Below are 24,275 nucleotides of genomic sequence, written 5' to 3' on the forward strand. Positions count from 1 at the left end.
TTCACTTCTCTGAGTCGTTGAGTTCGATTTTCTATTGCGATTGCAGATACCCGGTGGCTGTCGCATCGTGGCATATGCCGACGATGGGCTGCTGCTGGTCGAGGGCAACTGGCGTGCCGAGATAGAGCTCAGAGCCACACAGGCATGTAACGTACTAAGGTTGTGGAATCTTCAGCATAAGATGGTTTTCATTTCGGAGAAAACCACTATGATATTCTTGAATTGCCGTCTAGCCGCAACCCGTCACGCGCGGGTTGTAATGTTCGGTTTAGTATGTTACCGTTTAGAAGTATCTGGGTGTTATCCTTGATGAGAGGGTTCTCTTCAAGGAGCACCTCCAGTTTGTAGCGAAGAAGGCCATCGATGCTTTCTTCGGCACCCATAGAGTCATTCCATCCCGATTGGGGTTTGAATTACCGTACCATGCCTATTCTTTACAAAGGTATCTGTGAGGCCATAATGTTGTACGCTGCGCATGTCTGGGTTCATTGTTTACAATTCCAATGTTATAGGAAAATTATTTTGCGAGCCCAGCGTCTTCTTGTTAGCTGTTGTCGGTGGCTACAGAACTGTCTCGCGAGAGGCAGTCACTGTGATCGCCGGCATAATACCCATTGACAGTTTGGCTATGGAACGTAGCCAGCGGTCTATTTCCAAGGTGGAACATGTTCTGTATATCTTCCCCTGGTACGAAGCTGAGCGTATCAGAGTTGTTAGGGAACTTGAAAGAGTTAACTTCTTCTTTGATCTGCGAGTCAATAGGAGGACTCGCAGAGACTGGGCAATTGTTGCTGGCTTCCTTCCATTCCTCGCTCTACGCAGGACGGACGAGGGGATCTAGTGGAGTACCTGGATGGCTAGGGACCGCCTGGACAGCTGATTGACCGAAGGTAGGCGCTTTGGCAGCGAGCCACGGTTAGTTAGATAAGAGGTGATTATAATTGCTAAAGCTGTCGGTGGAACGGCGACTGCACTGCCGAGGGCATGGGATGCCATGCAGCCGTGAGGTATAGCGGGATCTCGACGATGGTTTTTGGGGTGAATGTCACGCGGGACTCTGCGATGAAGCCGAATGGGAGTAGAAGGTCTGTCCGCCTCTCCCTAGTGGACCAGACCAGAGTCCATAATTTAACCCAAATCTGGAGTACGAACCAATGTTGATTTCAGTAAGGGAACTAGGACTAAATTCCGTTGTTGCAAGCAACATTTTTGGTGGTATGTTGTTGTGTTTAAATTTGCCTGGAATTTCGAGACATTTACACAAATTGGCTCAATAAAGTAGAACTAGGCGCGGGGTTCGTGCTTCCGCAAACTCGGTTATATAGTTCAGAGGGAAACGATGTAGGACATTCAAGATGTCCGGACGAGGCCTACAGCGAAGGCAAAAGCTGAGTTAATAAATCACCGATGTAATTTCCTACCGAGGCATTTACATTGGTGACATCCTAACGAATCCAGGCTTATTACTATGAGTTGTAAAACGTCAGAGGCGATAGACGATTTCCGTTAAAACCTATCAGGGCAATGAACGTGAGAGGGGTGTGGCGACCGGAACGTCATTAGGCGAGTGTCTTCCCCTACGTGGTTGGGAGGTTGGGATCCGAGAGTTGGATTAACTCTCCGACACGATGTTCGTCGCCGACCGGTCATTTTTCGATCCACCGGGCAGTCGTATGCTGACTTAGTAAGGCTGGTCAAGCAGTCGGTGGCAAATCAGGAGGTACGAGATATTTTGGCAGCGGGGTTGAGCTGTGCCTACGGGTTCGAGGAACCGAGAGGGTGGCAGCCCTGAAATCAGTTATCCGTAGCTACACACCAGGATTGCAGGTTGACCTACTGTCACGAGAGAGCCGGCGCACTATAGTGCATATATACGATCTTGAGGACTGTAAGTGAAGCTGAGGTGGTGGACGCAGTGGGGCGGATGGCCGGTGCGTACGCTGAATTTCGTGTGTCTTCTCTCCGCCCTGCGTTTGGTATGACGCAGTATGCCACTGTCATTACGACATATGGGGTGGCTAAACGAATAATTGCTCAACAGTTGAAAGTGGGCTGGGTACATTGCCGGGTCCGCATGCGAGACCCGGAGGAGCGGTGCTTCAGGTGTTGGAAGTTGGGACACATATCGTCAGGCTGCAAGGGTCCCGATCACACGAAGTTTCACTTGTGACCAGAAAGGGCACCATTGAGCCCAATGTTCCAGCCCACGCAGATGTGGCATTTGTGTTTCGGAGGGCCACAAGATGGATGATTGTGCCGCCCGAACATGAGGTTCTTGCAACTCAGCACTGGCAGGAGTCAACGCTCTCTTGACGTGTGCTGGGAAGTGGCGCTTCGATGATCTGCAGTTGTTGTCATTCTTTCTGAGTCACCTGCCTCAGTCTCTCCTAGTGCAATGTGGTTACAGGACAGTACGTCAAAGGCAGCAATAGGGTTCTTACGGCAGGCGTGCCTGTGGTGTCAAGTGGGGCCGGTAGGGGGTTCGTTTGAGCAAATCTTGGTGTCCTGACTGTATTCTCTTGTTATTGATCCCCAAATTCCGGTTTTGATGTTTACATTGAATTCCTGGACAGTTTATTTTTGAAAATTTGGCGTCATCGGAATGAAAGCCTGGTGGTGGCTGGTGATTTTAATGCAAAATCGGCTGAATTCACTGGGGATGTTACGGACATCAGGGGCCTTCACCTACGAGATAGGGTAGCAGCAAGGGCAACGAGGGGATGAGGGACAGCTCCCTGCTAAGCTGCTATTCGTTTGTGCATGCCCAGATGGGTAGCAGTGATGAGGCACGCGGACTCTTTCGTCTTTGTGTAGAAAAGACCGTAGTCCCGGCGAGAATGCTCTTTTGGGTGTTCTTGTTTGAGGCAAGCAAGGCATAAAAACCGAGTCCCGGCTCCTAGAGTGGAGGAACAGGAACGACATAGTCGGGTCTGGTAACCCTACTCTAGAAGTTAAGAGGCAGGCATTAATAGTTAAGATCCAGCCGGCTTATTAGAGTAAAAGGACACTCCCCCGGATTAGGTTATGCTTCACTGTGGAATCCGATTCGGGGTAGAGGGGAAAAAATTAATTCTAACCTAGAAACTTAATTATATGATTGTATGTTAATTTAAACTATATTTGATTTTTGCACTTTTTTGGTTATCCAAAAACCCAAGAGTCAAAAGGAAGGCGTTCTAGGGTACAGAATAAATATGTCAACACACAAAACAATTCGCTCGAATAAAATATGTAAAACAATACTCTGTAAATTAAATTATAATCAAATAAATATAAAATTAATGTTGTTACTATGGTAACGATGAATCTTTTTACTAACATTATTCCATTGCAGCTCAAATATTTTCTTAGCAATTCACTTTTACAATGAAGGTATTCAAACACTTGACTCCTTTCAAATTACTGTATTGTGCTCTGATTTTTGTCTAACTAGACAAAACTAACAAACTATAATCCATTATTTTAGTAATTAGATCATAAGTTCTAATAAACTTGTTCATGGAGCCTACCAATGCAGTATTTATCCTACTTAATGTAATTATGTAATAGTTTTTTATCTTCATATATTTGCACTGTATTATTTTGTAAAGCCCTTTTTTTTATTACAAAGTTCTCGTAATCCAAAACCTCCTGAAATCTAAAAGTTATTTATGTAATTTTACTATTCTTCAATTTGCCTTTGACGTTTAATGATACCGAATTTTTCATAACTTAATATACGTTACGTCTCCGATTCTTATGTCTGTGAAATATGCTAGTGAATATCATCAGTTCATAAAAATACAAATTGATTACGAGCTGCAATTCTTGAATTTATCTGTTCCTGTATTTCTTTTAAGTATTTAGAAATATTATTTTTATTTTTACAAATATTGGTAGTTCATATAAGGAGATGAAAAAATTTCACTATGGTATTTTGTAAAAAAATGATTCCATTCTCAATACTTTGAGATTATTTAATTTAAGAAAATCTTTTACGAAACTCTCATGCATGCATATTTATCTGAGAGTACGGATGTGCACGCGCACATGCGTGGTAAATTTATTGTAAACAAAATTCTGCTTGGTTTTTCGTACATAAATAAAAAAAAATAAAAGTAATGCAACTGAAAAATTTATTGTGAATGTAGTTACTTTTTTTATGGATTTGAATGCTAGATTGTCATACCGGCGTTCTTTAGTAACTTTTATCCTCTAGTCAACCCGCTCTCCCAAGGCCGGACCCGCTTTTCCAGCATAACTCTGGCCTGGAGGCGTGCCACTGCCTCTAACTCGGCCGGCTATGCCGTTCCCAGCAACCACCACCCAGGCAGCTGGGACTAGGTCTTCTGAATTCCTCGCCTCTGGTCAGGGTTGGATCGCCTTTTTAATGTTTGGGTTTCAATTAATAACCAGGAGTGGTCGACCTGAGTCTGTTCCAGTCTACATGTTTGTTGGTACATTAATACTTACATTACACCTACGTCAGGCCTGGCAAGCGCATAGTATTTGCCCACAAACACACACACACGCGCGCGCGCAGACCCGTCAGTAACTGGAAAACTGGTTGGAGAAAACTACTGAAAACGTTTAAAACAATTAAAAGCAGAATGATCGAATTTAAAATTAAAAATTATTAACGGTTAATGATATCGTTAGTATAATTTAGAATCTAAAATTTTGGGTAAAAATATCTTATTTTGTTATCGTAAATGGGATTTTGAAACTACTAATTTTTAACTTTCAGCAATATTTTATTGTGTACAGATTCAAGAAGATTTTAAGGAATAATTTTATTATTCGGGTATTCATGTGTTGGAGCAGCTAGTAAATTCTAATTATATTTTCGTCCACTTCTCTCATTTGTTTATGTCCTACTTTCTATGTGATTTCCGTACTCCTTTCATCTACTTTTTCAAAAAGTACTCTTTTTATTTTCTATTAGTAAAATAGAAAATGATTAAGAAACTCTTTAATACGAGGTTTTTTATTCATAATAATTCATTTCTAGTAAGTTTTATATCTTTCCTGTACAAAAGTTTATCTTTAAATTTACTTACCTTTTTTGGCATTAATTCTTTTCTTTTCTTAAAAAAAAAAAAAACAGAAATAAATTTATTCATACTAGAAATAACTAGATAAACTGGAAAAAATAAATGGGTAAATCGTTGTCATTCATTTAGTTTTTATAGTATCTGGTTTTGGAGTAATTTTATGTATGTTATATAGTCTTTCTGAACTATAGTTCAAAGAGGTTCTTTTGTAAGTTTCTACATAATTTACGTACTTTCTATTTCCGTACCCCGTTTCTCAGTCGGCATTTCTTTTTACTCGTACCTATTAAACTTTCACCTATTTTTCATCATCGCTATCCTTGGCATTCTTTAGTTCTTATTTTTATAATCAGTTGTTTGATTTAGAAATTTTGTAGTTTAAATAACGTGTATTTGTATTTAACAATAGTCTGTATTCTTTTATCTCCTTTTATCCAAGATCTGGTTTTATCACTTTGAATCTTCTACTGTACTCGTTTCAAAAAAAATTTTTGTTTTAATATTTCCTGTTCTTTAGAGATTTATGAATGTCTACATCCCCTTTTCTGATTATGATCAATTTTTTTTATATTTCTACATCCTCTGTTGAATAAGTAAGTAGGTGTAAAACCTTACAGCATTGAGTGGTTCGAGCGTGAAATCTGATTAAAATAATGCTCTTACATTAATATTTATAATAGAACATAGTTAACGAAAACCTTCTCAGTCACTGTTAGGTTTACTTCCGCGTTTTCTTTATCTTATTTTATATTAATAAACACGAAAGTAAATCCTGCTGAATCTTTTTACTTTACTTCTTCACAAAATTTAAGCTCGACTCATCCACTTAAGATCCAATGTGCTCTTTTTTAAACTTTTAACTAACCCGGTATTTCCTACATTCCAATATTCTATTTAAAGCCCCGAATCAAAGTCTACCTTAGTAGGTGTATTTCTGGTTATTTCTCCTTACGAAATCCAGTAGATTATTAGGACTATTGTACTTCAGAAATAAAAATTATAACTTAAGAATGTGTAACTCTGCCTACTGAATTGCTTAAGGAAAAGAATAAAGAGAACATTTACTCTTTGCTCGTTGTGATTTCCTATTGATTTCAGTTGTTACTAATTAAAGATTAATATGAGGTTTAAATTAAAAGGTTTGGTTATTCGGATTAAATTAAAGGTCAGTTAGTTAGCGCCCTTAAAAGCAATGATCGGCGATTACAATCAATTTTTTGAAATCATTTCTTCTTTTTTCCAATTTTTAAAATCACTTCTTTGTTTGTCGTCTCCGTAGGTATCCACCTAAAGGGTAGAATTTATATGCATCTGAATGGCATCCAAGGTCTCTTACCAAGAACAAATATCGATGATTCCTGAAGTATGTACGTTTTTGTGTATTTGTGTAGGAGTATAGTTCGTAATTTTATCGGGTTAACCGCCATAAAGGTAATCAGATAATTGCAGAAAGAAGTTTGTGAAGGGCCACCAAAGAAAACAACAACCGTGAATGAGAGTGTAATTAAGAAAACAACTGTATAGAGTGATATAATTCAGATTGATTAACGAAGAAAAAATTGTATTTATTAAATTAATATATATTCAAAAAACCAAAGTATTCCTGTAAGAACTTCCTTACTTGTATAAAATACACGACTATGGCTCAATTATATTCATTGAACGAAACAAACAAAAAATCATGAAAAGTAATTAATAAAATACTAGGGAGTAAATAAAGTGGCATTCCATTATTTGTGATGACCGGTACTAAATTAGCACTAAGTGTTGATTAAGTAGTGGCTTCATAAATATTTTATGTTTTTCAAATTTCTGTAAAACAACTTCATATTATAGTTAGTTCATAGTTAGTTTAACGGTTGAGGAGAAGAGAATTCCTCACATGCTTCTTTTACTTGTTAATCCATTTAGTTTAAATTTTTTTTCAATTTGTTGTGATATAATGTATCATATCTTTGAAAAGTTTTAATTAATTTATTTTCGAAAACAAGTGTGACATTAAATCATATCAATAAATCTTTGTATACACTGGTATATGAACTATTTCTGAAGAGATGTTAAAGTTTATTAATTCTTTTTAATATTTACTTCAGGTTCTATATTATAAAACCTTTATATTTCATAAAGTATAAAGTGATTTCTCCAATTCACAGCTGAAGAGATGTGAGCCGTGTTTTCGGAATAGAGAAAATAGGGCTCAACATTCGTACAGAAGTTATTCTGTAGAATGCTCTGCTCGCAAAATCGATACATATTATACACTATAGAAGCTATATTTTATAGCTTTAATAATCGTCCCTCCAGATTATCGGCTTCTATTTGACATTTAAAAAAATTGTTTCCTGTTTTATGGCTCATCTTATTGACAATTATTGACTTATTACTTTTGTAAGGGTAGGAAATAATAATAATAATGAACAAGAAAACATGTTAAACTTACTTAATTATTACAGTGTCTCACACTTAATTTAAATTATTCCCTAAATTTTTAAAATATTCTTTACGTTATCATAATGAATATCTTGGGGGGCATATAATACATATTGCAATGGTAATCAGTTATTAAAAAAAAAATTATTAAATTAACATTCTTAATGAAATGGAATTATTAATTTTAATAATGTTATAATTTTTAATTGCGATCCACAATAAACTGTATCGACATAATTGTAATGTGTTTTATATATGAACCATAATATAATGCATTTTTATATAATTTTTATAATTACCAGAAAATTGTGAGTGTGAAAAAATTCATTCAGCCAAAATTAAATTCTCAGAAAAAATCATTAACAGAAATTTAAATTTCTCTTTATTCATTACTGTATTTTTATGTTTATCTTATTGCTTATGGCAAGTAGAATCGGTTACAATCCGTTAATTGATGTAGTAGTATTAATCGCGTACTTTTAACGTGAGTTGCAACGAAGCAAATATTAATTAATAAGCAGCTGAGTATTCTGCTGAAAAATCTACGATTTATTATATTAAAAAAGTTACTATTCATCTAAGTAGTTTGAAACAGAATGAAGACCGGAGAAAAGGAAAAAGATTGTTGGGCTGCAGCCTAATGACGGCAGGGATTATTATTATTATTTTTTCTATTTTTATTTTCCTTTTGCAACAGAGCTCGAGAGGATGTCATATAACCGTAGATATTTTAAAAAGAAAGCAAGTTAAAAAAAAATAGTAATAAATAAATAAGGACTATTTTGAGTGGTTGGATAGCTTTCACTGGCTGTCGCTGAATAAGCTGGAAATTTTTCAAGATAAAACTTCAATTCATGAAGGGAAAAGCCGACCTGAGATAACATTCCTGGATATCTGACAGCAGAACATTTGGATGGTCAGGATTGGCAGCTATTTCTACCTACTAACAACCCTTGGATAATTGATTAATGAGTATGTTATTCCGAACATAAAACTTCGATCCAAAAAAGTATTTCCTGCAATTGTTTTCTTAGAACGATGACGCTGAAACAGCAATAAAGAATGTAAACTAACAATGTATAAAGAGTCGTAATTATCTATCAAGAAGATCATTTATTGGAAGAGTTTTAAAGTAAAATTATGATTTAGACATGGACAAATTTTCCCCTAACCGAAACACTGAATATTATACCGAAAATAGTGTCATAAATGACCTGATTGCAGCAACAATAGAGGAATAATGTCGAAATCAATTATACAATTTCAATATTATTCAAATAAAGACGAATTATGCAAGGAAAATCTGAATAATGATAAAATATTAATTGATAATATTGTTATACCGTCGATAGTAGTATCACAAACGAAACTAATGATGACGAAGATAGCAATATAATTGTTGGAAAAACAGCACAAATGTAGTGTCACATTGTTCAATGAAAGAATACGTCAACAAGTATTTATTGTGGATTAATCTGAACGATTTTCTGATGGATGATATGCTGCTATTTTGGCTTTACATGATAAAGAATTTGTTTAAAAAATGAAAAAACCCACTTAAAATTAAAGCAGATTTCTTTTCAAGGCAAAGTACCGTTTTAATGACTATAGAATGTAATGAAAAAAGAATGGTATAATATGCGAAATAAATTAAGCCATTGATTTTTAATTTTGTATAATACGCAGTTAAAAATCCGTAAAATTTTATATTCGACATACTACTTGGATTATCGTGACGTAAACTGATAACGGATTAGTTTTCCAATAATATCCTTCTATTTATTTATTTTTTAATTTATTGTCTTTCCTTTATACAGTCAGTGATTTAACAAGAAAAATGTTTTATCCTCTGTTAAAAATCGTTATGACAGTATGATAGGCTGAACAACGTACTTTATTTTATACCAGGAAAACAGATTTAATTGATGTACAAAGTCGATCTTAATTTAAGTCATTTTTGTCTGTAAGAGAGAGTATATACTTCTTGTTTTTTAACTCTTAATCTGATTTTATTTTTACATATAAAATATACATATATTTTCTACTTTTTTCATAACATTTAACTATGCAAATATTCTTTCACTGCATATTTAAATGAAATTTAGAGTAACATCCAGAAATTATCTCTAATTGGTTCCGCAGGTGTGATAAACTATGATGCAAAGAGTTTAGTGTTATACTTTTCTGCAAGATTATCGCTAAAATTGGAAGACGGTTGTAGAAAATAACTTTTCGTTAAAATCAAAGCAAACAACTTATTATAAAACCATGGTATATCTATGTTTTGTTGTGTATGTATTTTAATATGAAATGTTAATTGTTATAATTAACACCGTGGTTACCATTGCTTTCATAATAAGTATTTTGAAGTTGTAATTTCATTTCAAAAATAGCGTGACAGTTTAGAGTTAAAAAACTCAATTTAAATCATCATAATGCATAGGTGGGCTCTTATGTAATTTATCGTCGTCCAGACGAGGATGCCTTCTAATGTTTAAAAATTTATGCTGGGATTCTGCTAGTATAAAAACCTTTAAAATGGAATTGTAGAAAACGTTTCGTCCGAAAAAATTTATTCGAAAATTTTCGGTCCCGTTTTTGTTAGTCAAACTCCGTCACTTATTCTGAAAACAGTCATATTTTCCTGTTGTCTAAATTCAGCTTCATTTCATATAAGATGGCGTTTTGAATTCGCAATTCGATTTCAAGACTTCAAAGGTTACTTACATACAGTATGGTTATACTGTGTTACACTGCTAAACTGTATAATTGGCTCTATAATTCTCTAAAACTAGCGTCTCTGTAATATGAGTATTTAATCAGAGTGTCAAAGTAATATTGTGCCAGCTAATAAGTTTTATTTTTTTATGATTATGAACACACACATATATATAAGACTATATTTTTCTTTAAAAAAATTAAGTCCTAATCTTTTTCACAACATCGCATTTTTACAAAGATTATGTTAATTTTAAAGGTAGAACTTCTTTGCATGGGTATTAGACATTATTTCATGCTCATTTGTTTTATATTTATTACTGCATGAGGGGAATTACCGAAAAAAGCATATTTTTGTTCTTTACTTTCTATTTTATAATTTCCTTTAAATTTTTTTAATTTACTAGTGAGTTTACTTTGGCGGTCTGCTCTATTGTATTATCTTTCTTTTTTTCAATTCTACCCCTTAAATCTGGGTGATTAATAATCCTTTTTTAAAGTTATTATTTGCTGTGGTGCTTGATAACAATGTGACTGCTTTGGGTTCTGTTTGTTTCTCGTAATATTGGCAGATTTTCTGTCTAAGGTTGATCGTGTAATTAAAAATTATCTTTTATGGATTGTGCGGTTTTTAAACACAATGATTGCTTACTACCTCGATTAGCCCCGATGTCAGGATTATGGTGTCTTCTCACTGTTATTTCTTGTTTTTGTTCGGTTCTGGTGTAAATTATATTGTTGGTACATTTTTACCAAATGCGAAAAACTTAGAGGCACGGTAATGGCAGACCGTAGTTCGGGTGCGGGGGCCGGGGCCCCTTTTGGAGTTCCTTCACTTGAGGCAAGGCGTAGAAGACCGTGTCACGGCCGTTGGGTTGCTCTGGTATGGACGGCATAGCTGGGTGCGCCGGGGGGTCCTGAGTGGTTAGAGGCGAGGCATCTCCCAGGTTCGCGTGATGTTTGATTGAAATAATGTAAGCAGAAATTAACTTTTTGAATCAAAATTGTGTTAGTAAATCTAAATCGCCTGTGTTTAAAAAAAAGTGGATGATAAAATTCTATTTCTAGGGCTCTCTTCTTTTTATAAATTTGCACAGTTATTGTCAACAGCACTATTACTGATTGGCTGTCAGTAAATTTAAATTGAAAATCTACGAAAAATGTACTCTAATTAAATTATTTCATCCTTAATCTCTCCTTTTAAGTTTATCCAATTATTTGGCGAGTGAAAATAAATACTATTTTTAAAATAAAAATATGTAGACAATTACATAAATTCATTTTTAAATTGGTCTAATATTATTCTGAAAATGTGTTACAGTATTAGAAAACTTAATTTCTCAAACATGCTACCGATGATGTGTTAAATAAATAAATTAATAATAATATAATCCACCTACCAGCACGTTGATATGTTCTCTACATCTTTCGGCATACTTGGAAGCATCATCACGAGTTAATAATGCATTAAAGTCAAAGTTTAAAAAGTCTTAGTTAAAATTTAAAAAAAGGTCAAGACTGTCCCTGTCCTACTAGTATACTGAGTTTACTAGTCTGGTCTTGCTAGTATACTTATACTAGTACGACCAGGACAGTCTTGACTGTTTTAAAATTTTAACTATGATATTTTAAACTCTGACTTTATGCATTAATTTTAACTCCTGATGATGACTTCCAAATAAGTCGAAAGATATAGAGAACATATCAACGTGGTGGTAAGGTGGATTATATTAATTATTGATTTATTTATTAGAAAATTATTCAAGTTGCTACTATTTTTATATTTTTTATTATTATAAAAGAACTTGGTATCAAGAAACCTAAAACATTAAATTTTTAGTAATGAACTTTGAAATATTGTGGAAATTAAAACAGGTTTTAAGCAAAGGTCTTAAAATGTTCTTAAAAGTTCTTAAAATGTTTAATTTTTCAAAGATTAAATTCATAGTAAAAAGTCGTGTAATAGCGTAATCTTTGTGTGAAATATTCCGCTCGTCAATAGACTGTTTTTTTATCTTTATCTAATACTTATTACTGCCTAAAGAAAAACTTACAAACCGATCTAATCCCTCATTAAAAATTAATTACCTAAAATAAGTACTCTATAAGAGCATAGGTTCCTTCTCTTTAGTCGACTTGTTTTCATACGTATTGATTAGAGATTTATTTTTAGACGTTTTTTCGCAATATTATTTTGTTTTATTTATCGAACGTGTTATTCCAAAGATGTTACTATCCTTCAGTAAGTTCAAATAACATAATTTATTCTGACAGTTTGCCATTCATTTTTGAAAAATATTAATAACAATGCTTGCTTAGAAGTTCTCAGATATTTTAAGCGATCCCTTTTCCTAAATAATTAGATAAATAAAATTAAGTCATTTTGTAATACTAACTAATACCCGGAATGCGTTGCGATGTCACTCAAAGAAAGAAAGTGTTTGTGTTTTAATTCTGTTTATTGAAGTGCTTTCGGATACACAATATTTTTTTGTTTTTCCGTCTGGTGCGTACTCGAATAAATAAGAAGGTTTTCCGACGCGTGAGCAGGCCACATACAACTAACCCACCGGGTTGGTCTAGTGGTTAACGCGTCTTCCTAAATCAGCTGATTTGGAAGTCGAGAGTTACAGCGTTCAAGTCCTAGTAAAGCCAGTTATTTTTACACGGATTTGAATACTAGATCGTGGATACCGGTGTTCTTTGGTGGTTGGGTTTCAATTAACCACACATCTCAGGAATGGTCGAACTGAGAATGTACAAGACTACACTTCATTTACACTCATACATATCATCCTCATTCATCCTCTGAAGAATTATCTAAACGGTAGTTATCGGAGGCTAAACAGGAAAAAGAAAAGGCCACATACAACTGTCCATGTGAGAAGCATGGATTTTACAGCGATGGATTTTCCGCCACCTTCAGTTGATCGTCGACGATAGAGTGGATATCCGTCATTGTCAGTGTTGTCTCGGCAAGTAAGTCTCTTGGGTATCTTCTCGTGCATTCCCCATCAAACATGAATGGTGACTTGTTGAGCAAGCCACAAGGACCATGAATCATGTTTTTGGTGACGACTTCAAATAAGTCTGGATCAGTGTCGACATCTGGTATTTCTGCTGAGATGACCTGATCAATTTGATCTGGTATGATTTTTTCGTTCAACCAAATCAAAATGTGTGCATGTGGCAATCCTCATTTTTGCCTTTCAGTGGAATACATCCAACAGCGAGTCTCTCCAAAAACATGATGCTTGACAATAGAATCCATTAAAGATTTCAATTTTTGTTTGAACACCACACACGCGGAAATATTATGACGATCCGATGATGATTGTCCAGTTAACAGTCTTTTATCCCACATAGGATGATTGCATGTGAATGTAATAAACAAATTTGAGCGGCCGTATGCGCAAATATATGTCATTGCATCTTATGTGTATTCATGCATGTGCCGTGGATTACCAGTAAATGTGGCCGGTAGTATGACCATTTTTCCCTATTCATTGGGATTCCCATTACCAATATTAATAATAACTGCATCACGTAAATGAATATATTCTTCGGAATGAACTTCGTTTGATTTAATCAAATATAGACAAGTAGTTCGGTTTCGATTTTTGCATACATATCGATAACGTATTGATGGAACAATTGTCGACGTTTCAAGGTATGATTTTCAGCGTTTTCATAGATCATCAATCGATATGAATAGTAATTCATGGCATTGACTTTCTTATTCGATTCCTCATCTGTTTGTGGATTTCTCTATTTGATGTTGAAATGATATCCATCTTCTCCTTGCCAAAATAGAATCGGATATTGCAATCCGTCGTATGAGCGATGAGTTTCTGAGACTCGCTGAACATCATTTCTGCATTGAAGAATTTTATCACACGAGTTAAATTCCTCGCAAACTATAACGATCGCCACTTCATCAATTTTTGGTGCATTGTACTGTCTTTTGTGTTGGCCAACAGGTGTTTTGTCTGCTCTAACTAAAACTTTGTAGTTATCAGTTGATATTTGTTCAAGGGCAGTTTTAATCGATCGAATTAATTTGTTGTATTGATGGAATAAAGTTTGTAATGCAGCGATAATTTCTTGTTTGGTGCCCGTATTGAATCGACAACGTTGATCTATTTGATCATCAGTGGTTCCCATGAAATAAATTTGAAGAAATTTGTGATCTGCGTTCGGTAGTGGTAGTAGTGATCCTGCACGATGATAAATTTGCCCTTGCACTTTGAATGTTGGAACGAAATTATCGCGCACGATATTTCTTGCACCGATCGATGTCATTTGGAAACATAAATTGTACTTGCGTATGTTTGCCAAGAAATGTTTCGATTGGCTTGTGTCACCTGATACCAAAGTTGATAATGGTTCGGGTGGTGAATGTAATTCTGGCAATTTCACTTTTCACCCGCGCAGCATAAAAGCTGGTGTTTCATTCTAAATTTGAGGGCACTTCAATACACGCATAATTTATCCATTTTTCCAATAACCGTACTTGGATGGAGACTGTAATCATAATTAAAATCGTAATGGGATACACCAAGATTTAAATCAGCGTGTAGTGATCGTCTGAATCGAGCAGTGCGTACTTGAGCGATTTCCATTCTTGTTTCCCGTTGCTCGTCTGTTTCTGAAGCTCATAATGCCTTTTTCTCTTGTACTTGAGATGTAGAGTGACCAATCGCTTGTCGTTTGGATGGCATTATTTATTTGACAGCGAAAGTAATGCTTTGTGGCGATCCGTCACGAATACAACCGTATATAAATTTGTTAAACACTTTTATTTTTTATTTATTTTTTACACAGAGTTTAGATACTTTTGGCTGCGAGATCTTACGTTTTTCTTTGTGCTTAGGTACTTTTTTTACTTGCGAGATCTTCCAGATGAATTTAAAAAAAAAATAAATTTTGTAATATGTTTCTTGTATTGGACCAACTATTCAATAGAATTACGTTTAAATTCACGGCTGCTATTACAAAGTAGACGTAACATTATTATAAGGAAGCTTTTTTTTACTATATTGAATTTACTTCTGTTGGATATACAACTGAAGTACATACATAGATACTGCTACTGAAGCAATACATATGTATCTTACAATATCTTTTTTGTATTTTATTCATTATATGTGTCTTGATGACATAAGTATGTTTATCATAAATAAAATCCTGTCACTTAATATTAACATTCTAATTAATGATATAATAAATCTTTAATCGAGAAAGAAGGTTAAACATCTACCTCAAATTATTTTTCATTCTCTCTTTTGTTTGTGTTTTTTTTGTTTATTCTTTGGATCAAATCTGACTGAAAAAATTATTTTCGTTCCATATTTAACCACAGATAAAGAGCTAATAAAGCGGTTGAAGCAAATTGGAAGAAAGAAGCCGTGATGGAAATTTGAGACTTAAAAAAAGTGTCATAGTTAGTTAGCTGTGTGGCTTGATTTGTAGTTATAAACCTTCAGAATTAAGAACAATCATAATAAGCTATTGTAGTTTTGTAGTTTTTGTAATTTGTCCTTACAGTGTCAGTCGCAACTTTTAACAGGGTAGTTAATTACTGGGCTCCTTCAGGGTGTCACATATCCACTTGCAACACTTTATTTTACCGCTGGTTTTACACAAATTTCTTTAATGCGTCAGATACTATTTACGGTACACTGTTTTATTACTCGTTTGTATAAAGACTCCTTAAAGCGTCAGATGCAACTTACGCTTAAACTTCTTAGATGTGTTCAAACGTTTTTTTAAATAAAGATACTCCTGTAATAATTATGAAAGTTCCCACATTCACGAAAACAAAACTTGTTATAAACTAAAACAAACGCTCCATCCTTCATAGCATATTCTTTGCTTCCCATCCGGAACTTTCTAGATTCGAAAATCGGTCAGGCGTGGCTAATTACACTTGCTTCAAAATTAATCTCGTCCATCAAAATTTTTGTAATAAATAAAATAAAAAAAATGTAAAACAAAACACACACAGTAAAAGACTAACAGCACGCCATACATTTATGGAATTTAAATGCGAAGAGACTAGCCAAAATGTTAAAAATATTGGCATCCGTTTGCCAGTAATGTTACATTTTAACAGAGCGGACCTTAATCCTTATTACATTCTATTCATGAACTATGATCATTCTTGTTTTTTTTCTATAATCTGATCTTTATAGCTTGGGCTACAATAATTATTCATATTTGCTAATTTTACACACGGTAGGATAGTATACCAGGAGTCCAATATCATTCATATCTCAACTTTGATTTTACTTTCCTTGTACAATTATATTTACAGTTTTATTGTAAATATCCCTTACAATTATATTTCATTTTTATTATTTTATTAAAATAATAAAAGTATTGGTCATGTTTAGTGAAAAATTATTGTAAATAAAATAATAGATATTCAAATTTATTTATAAAAATAGCAGTATTCTTATTGAGTTATATCTACAATTGTAGCTAAAACGAAATAATAACGCTCAACAAAATAGTTATTACATACAGAATGGCTGAAAGCCAGAAATATGCGAGTCCAAAGTATCTAAACTAAACTTTTGAGAAATGATTTTTTATTAGGCAGTTGTTTTGCGTGTTTCATACAACGGAAGAGTTGAATTATATTGAAAAGTTGATACAAAAGGAAACTTTTGTTTGCCTTATCTTTAATGAGACAAATAGAGATTTCATTTTTACAAATGAAGTTCATCAAATGAAATTGCAAACCTTAATAGAAAAGTGATTAATGAATAAAATAAGATGTTCGTTAATAATGAAGCTAATTTTAAGATTCAGACTGATATAATAAAGTGAAACGAGTTTGTATAAATTAAATTTAATTATTAACTTTTAAGAATGACTTCTTTATTTCTTCTACTCCTCATCGTGACTAGAAAGTTCTTCAAGAAAAATTTTTTTAAATTTTGTTTTACTACAATTTGATTTTCTAAGTTAACTTTTCTTGCCGTATTATCTATGGATTTTATACTTTTAAGTTAAACTAAGTTGAATTGTTTGAGGAAACGCTTCTGTAGTAAGTTAAATTGAAAAAAAAAACATTATCGGAACTATTACGCGTAGTAATATTAAAATTTTCTTTTATCTTTGGGACAAAAGAATTTATTTACACTGTTACTTTAAAATTAAATTATTAAAATGAAATTGCTGCATTTTAAAAATTCAGTCCTTAAATTCTAGCTTAAATAACTGAATAATATGAGCTAAAATACCAGACTATATATATACATACACACATAGAGAGAGACAGAGATCTCATGTTCATCAGAACAGAACATATAAAATTGTATGTGTTAGATTAACAAAACATGTTAAAGTATAGAAAGGTGTGCTTACCTTCTCAGTTACTGTTGTAAAGTAGTTATGTACTTTATTTGGAGCTAAAATAAAATAAAATTGGATTAAAAAGTTCAAAAGAAAATGTAAAGGGAATGTTATTCAAAAGTTCTAACAATAAAAGTAACCTTTGTTTTAAAATTATATTTTGACCAAATATAAGAGCTTAATTTCTTAAATTATGGTATTTGTTATGAACGTTAACACGTTGTGGTGAATTTAGAGCGAGGTTGGACTGTATATTCACAGGTGATGAATTGAAACAACGCCTTGTTGCTTATTGAATTGTTATTTAATTACTTGTCGTCTTGATATTTCAATAACGTATAATTAAACTTAATAAAGCATATAACTTATAACTTGATATATAATTAAACTGAATAACATGTGACTTAATAACGTGTAACTAAAAAACTAAAATAAGCGTTCATCCGAACATGTCCATACGGACTGAATGTGGAACACGACTGCTCTTTGCAGGATTTGGGCGCCGAATGAATAGAAGTCGCTACGTCATAATGACCACTCCTTGAGGCATTAAGACGTAGGACATGGCGTATTCAGATCGCCTGACCAACCTTGTCGGAGAGCCCTTAGCTCTAGCTAGGAACAGTATTAATATTATTTTTTTAATCTCATTATTTTGACAAATTTATGATGAATTAAAATAAATCATACCGTGAAATATTATTTTTGTTACACTATTCTTACCTCCCGCTTCATGGAATTCAAAATTTTTGATCTGCAATGTTGAAAAGATGCTTTTCTTTTTTAAATTGTCCGTACGAAATTTAGCGGATGTTTAGAATAATAATGTTTTACAGAGAAGTAAAGCTCATTCAGATAATCTCATAACATCATTATTTAATTGTATATGAACTGGACACTAGGATACGGGGACCGACTTACATACAGATTATTATAAGCAAATAAATATTCACTCTTACTATAAGTATGATGTTATCTTTTGTTGTATTGTTTTCTTGTTAAGAATTAATAATTGTCGTTGCATACTTATTTAAATTATTTTCAGTAGAAATATTTTTCAGCTATTATGGCTGCTTAAATCCAGACACCAGCTGATTAGAAATTTTATTTTAAATTTAATTTCTCAGCTTGTACTGCCATTTACATGCAAGATGGTTGGTTATGTTAACATTCAGTTGTTTAAGAAGAATAACTCCTAAAACTGAAATAAATTAAACTAAAAATAATAATAGTTATACCGCTGTATACATTAATAAGCAGACATGAATATTTTCATCGGAATATAAACATGTATAAGTTAGTAAACAGTGGAACGAAACCAATCTATTGAATAAACAAAGTATAATAAATATTTATGTTTCTATACGTTTTTAAAATAAATAAAGGATTTCCCCCAAATTTACAGTTCAACGAATTCAGCGTAACGGTAGGTGGTCATGATGACTACGAGAAGCGTATTAACTGCTGATTATTTTTTCATATTTTATTTAATATATTACAAGAACAACAATAGCAACCGTGTGTAAGGCCGAAGTCTTAACAGTCAAGTCAATGAGAGAAAAAAGGTAGATATTTGAAGAAAATTAAAAGAATTTAGGGAAGTATACGGTGTTGCAGATTAGGGTAAGAAGTATAACTTGTTTATATGTGACTGGACAAAGTTTTCCCTGACTGGACAAAGTGGCGGCCGTTCAAGGTGGTAAAAAACGGTTTTTCAATTTTGTAGTCCAAAGTAAACTTCCTAGGCGAAAAGGTTCTCAATAAAAGTTATGGGAATTTTTAGTACCTATAATTTAAGCCCTTAAACGTTGAATTTTGTTAATTAGTTACTGCAGAAAAAGCCGAAAACCCGTTAAAATGACTATGATTTGCAAAGCAAATATTTATTGAACAAATGACTTTTTTACTATTTTTATTATTTTAAATGTTAGCTCTTGGAATTCCAAATTCAATGAGTGGTTACACAAGAAAATTGGTTTATTCGTAACTGAGATACTGTAATTTGTTTTATACTGTAATTTGATACTGTAAAAAGACTATTCAGACAACTGTGATTATTTGGGTTTTAAGAACTTTTTCTTGTCCATTTTAAGTACAACCTATTCTTCAAGACTTGTACTTTCAAATGGTGAAACGTTTTAGACTAAAAACTAGTATAAAATATGTTTAAACTTCTTCGAAAAAATGAGTAAAAAAATAGAGCGTGTTCGCGCGGTAGTCTTGGTGGAGAGGAAGCGGTTCGCGGCAGTCGTCAACGAATAAAGCTGGATTCTTAACTTCAAATCGGTGGAGTGCGAAAAAATCGCTCTATCTCTGCGAATTTTGGACGGATCGAGAACATATTTTTTTTTTAAACTGCGGTAGCTCGAAAAAACTCTCTTAGGGGTTACTGAGCTGCTTATAAAGAATACCATCACTTACCGAAAGACATCATCATTTATCGAATTTCAGCAGAAATCATATCCAAGCGACCGAAATGGAAATTTTAGACTGACTCGGGTCTCTCAGAATATCGGCGGTCTTCTGTTCTCCTAGGCATATGGTCTCGAGTGAATTATTCTCTGAGTTTGTTTAATGCCCACATTTCACTGCGGGTGGGGACTGGAACGGTAAACATGTTCATGGGGGTTTCACGATTTATAATTACAACACAAGGTAGAAATTTAAGGGGTTGTATTGTGAATGTGCAGGTCGATATGATATGTGGGTTACAACCAGCATATTGGCAATCGGATCTAAATAACGTACTGGATATGTGACTTACATAACTTTATGTAACTTCCAGTGAATCGTCTATATACACTTCTGTGAAAATTAGAAACGACTCAATGTATGATCATTTGCCGGTCCTTCTCACTATAAGCACGGTGATATTTAGGAGGAAAAATTCCCCAATTCTACACAATAACAGGGCAGACTGGGAATCTTACAGAAGTTGGATCGAGAATGAACTGGTCGTACCCATTGAGTTGAAATGTTTGGCTGATATAGGCTATGCGACTAATCCCTGACTTCGGTATTGCAGGAGGCAGCCTGGTGCTTAACGCGTGGAGATAAGCACGAGAGGCAAGTTGGAGTCGACTACCCACGGGAGGTAATGATCGCGTTTTAACTAAGAGGCGTCTCAGAAGGAGATGACAATATTTACGAAACCAGAGGATAAGACTCTTTAAACAGGGCTGTTCAGTGGTTAAAATGAGTGCTTAAGTTTGTCAAGGATAGACACTAAAAATTACCTCAGAAATCTTTTACCTTCAAAAAAGGACGACGACTCTTTCTGAAAGGCCACGAGGAAATTTCAACGACTGTCGCTTCAATTCCCTGCACTAAAGAACTCAGATGAATCATGAACTAGAAGTAACAGTGAGACGGCCAACTTGTTTTCTAGGCACATGTGGTCGGTCTTTCAACCACTTAACTTCCACGGCGCCGGTAAAGAGGATATTATGAACTTCTTAGAGAGTCCAGTTCCGATGAGTCTTGCAATTAAGCCCTTCTCATTTAAGGAGGTACTAAAAGTGATTGAGAAGGAGCAAAACTCACATAAAGCATCGGCTTTGAGTTGATTACCAGTGTTTGAGGAAATGGAAAATAAAAATGAATCAAACGAAGTCGACTTACATGACTTTCTCGATGAGAAGGGGGTGACTGCCTAGGAATTCATTTGGGTGCAGGTTACATCCCGCGAGCTGAGAGTGTTCGGTATTTAGGTATTCACCTATATCGTCGTTTAACGGGGATATTAAATATGAAGGAAAAAAGGAAACAGGTAGAGGGAAACGGGTATCAGATTTAGGGAGTTATAATGGTTAACAGGCATGAAATAGTAATTTTCCATATTTAACAAGCTACTGTTGCATAAAGTGGTCGTAAAATATATTTGAATATACGGAATCCAACTTTGGGGCATGGCAAGTCCCAGAATAAATTTGGGGATACATAAAGCAGGCGCTTTGGTTCGTTTGGAACACCGAAATCCGTGAGTACTTAGAGTTACCGTATGTTCGGGTAGAAGTCAATAGATTAGCAACCAAGTACAAAATAAAGCTTAATGACCACATGAGCCATCTAGCTGTTAACCTATAGAACAAAGGCGAAGATATTAGACGGTTAAAGCGGCTACATGTATTAGACGTAGAAACCTAATATTGATAATCAGGAAGAGGCTTCTATTCTTAAGTTGTGCATTATTGTATTTATGTTAATGTTTATTGTTTTGGTCATTTGTTATTATGTTAGTTTTTCTTTTACCTTATGGTTTTATTCGTATTACTGAAAATTTTATGGATTCTAGTACCTAGTTGTGTAGACTCTATCATTGCTTTTGCTATTTGTATTTAGTACCTATATTATTAGAATGTATTTAATTAAGTTGCTTCAAGGAAACTCCTTTACATTTGCTTATCGTGATGAAATTTACTTATAGTTTCTGCCTACGAAACTGATTGTAAATATAATTTGAGATCCAGAGAAAAATGATTGAAATTATTAATTTAAAATTCACTGAATGAGTTATTTTAAGCCGAATGTAATTTGTACGTAGAGTATATTTTCTACAAATGTACATAATGTTATATAATGTGTACGTTTTCGAATAAATTACAGTCTGAATCTCCCACACAGTACCATACAAGAGGGGAATGGTGTATAGTTTGCATGGTGTATAGAATGTATGCTATAAAAGCATTCTTTACATAGACAGAAGCCAAAACTTTCTTATAATTAAGTTTAATTATGTAATAGCTAATTTGTGAGTCTCTAATTGAAAAATTCTCTTAATACATAAGTACTTTTACGGCTGTAAAACTTCTGGTTATCCGCAGATTATATATATGTATCTATCAATTTTGTACTTGAAAACTGCTACAGTTTGTTAACATAATTTATATTCATAATAATATAATAAGTGTAAAAATCTTTGTAATTGAATGTTTTATTACAGTTGTTGAAAAAAAGCGCAAAATCTTTGTTATATTTGTACCATGCGATATTTGGAGCTATAACTTAATTACAAGTAATATCTTTTACAGGTATTGAGTCAGTTATCCCAGAAGTTTAGGGAATTATATTCAGAGCGAAACGTCATGATTAGCGGTACACATACTCATTCAGCACCGGGTGGATTCCTGATGCATGTAATATTTGATCTGAATACTTTGGGTTTCGTTCCAGAAACTTTCAAAGCGCTGGTTAAAGGGATCGTTTTGGTAAGTGAGAATAATCTTATAATACAGTAATTTCAAATAGCTTTATAATTCAGTCCTATAAAAATAATGTAATCGAGTATTTCTGCAATGAAATATTTAGTATCGTTATTATCTAACGTATTATTATAGATGAAAGATTAGTTTTTCACTTTTAGTGTTATATTTACTACTATTGTTTCTACTATATTTCATAATTATGTGGTCATTACTGAACATCTCGCAGTAACTGTGAACTTGGTGTGTGCCGAACGAAAGAACAGTTAAACAACGTGCATTAAGCACGTAAATAACTAATAAATATGACTGAACTATAACAGAACTAGAGATTTTAAATTATATTAACCGGTTCAATATGATAGATACATTCTTATAACTTATTTTTTTTTGAAAACGTACAAATTCTACGTAAAATTTCCATATCTCAGAATTTTAAATCGCAGAAAATCCAATTGATGTGAAATTAATTTATTCGTGGTTGAGTAAAGGGAAAAGGCAAAAGAAATATCTTTTAAAGTAATTCAAATTTTGGCGGAATCTTTTTTCGTATTCCTCAAACAAACGTGTATTGAACAGTATATTTTAGAGAAGCTACAGAATTAATCTGTTGGCTTGTATATATGTTAGCTAATAATAATTTATGTGGATTCATGAGCATTACTTTCATCGATAATGTTCCTTTTTAATTAGTTTTACCTAATTAATTAATCAAATATATTTGATTATAATTAAAATGATTAATTCGTAAACATATTATTACGTTGTGAATTTTAGTATATTGTAGTAAATCATAAGTACAAGCTTAAATATTTACTAGAATAAACAATGTAATTTAAATAACTGTTTTTGGTAATATTTATTAGATTTTTAAATAGATTATTTTTACACTATATAAATAGTCTTTTTTTATAATGTTTTTTTTGCTTCTTTTTAAAGTTAACGATGATTTTGAAAACTTATTTAGTAATCTAGCATCCTTTCTAAGGGGTAATCCATCAACTTAAAGGAACTTTATTCATACAGATCAATGTTTTGTTTAATACTTCTAGTAATATTTGTCAAATTAATGTTCTTGTAACATAATAAAAAAGTTAAATTGTGAAATGTTGTAACTTTTTTTCACATAATTTTCCATATTTTTCACTGAGTTGGTAATGTTTGCTTGCAAAAAAAAATATATTTATCGCACAAAATAATAAAAAAAGAACCTTATAATACTCGTACACTAATATGAAACTAAAAAGAAAAAAATATTGTAATGATTTTTTACTAATCGTTTCATTAAAAATATGCAGCGTTACACTACGTATGAAGCTGGTGAAGCCGAACGGATAAAGACGCCAGACAGCGTTACACTACGTAAACATATTGAAATATGTAAATACTGTATAACATTTACTCGTACTCTTATGTACTATGTAAATATTACGCGATACACATCATAAATCATCGAACTAAGTTATTTTATTCATTGATTTTCATGTGGATTTTATATGATACTTTCGGTTTTAATATCGGATAGGTTTGT

The 24,275-nt window shown here is 33.4% G+C and overlaps 1 protein-coding gene across 2 annotated transcripts in view; it reads left to right on the forward strand.

Annotated features, from left to right (window-relative positions):
- Positions 1 to 24,275, forward strand: part of CDase (neutral ceramidase) — a 307,463-nt gene that overhangs the window by 79,354 nt on the left and 203,834 nt on the right. For both annotated transcript variants that reach the window (XM_075373680.1, XM_075373672.1), the window contains exon 4: positions 22,574 to 22,750. In XM_075373680.1, the coding sequence (XP_075229795.1) occupies positions 22,574 to 22,750 (177 nt within the window). The remainder of the gene's footprint in view (positions 1 to 22,573; positions 22,751 to 24,275) is intronic.

The sequence above is a fragment of the Lycorma delicatula genome, chromosome 1, assembly GCF_047948215.1.
Source record: "Lycorma delicatula isolate Av1 chromosome 1, ASM4794821v1, whole genome shotgun sequence".
NCBI classification, from domain to species: Eukaryota; Metazoa; Arthropoda; class Insecta; order Hemiptera; family Fulgoridae; genus Lycorma; species Lycorma delicatula.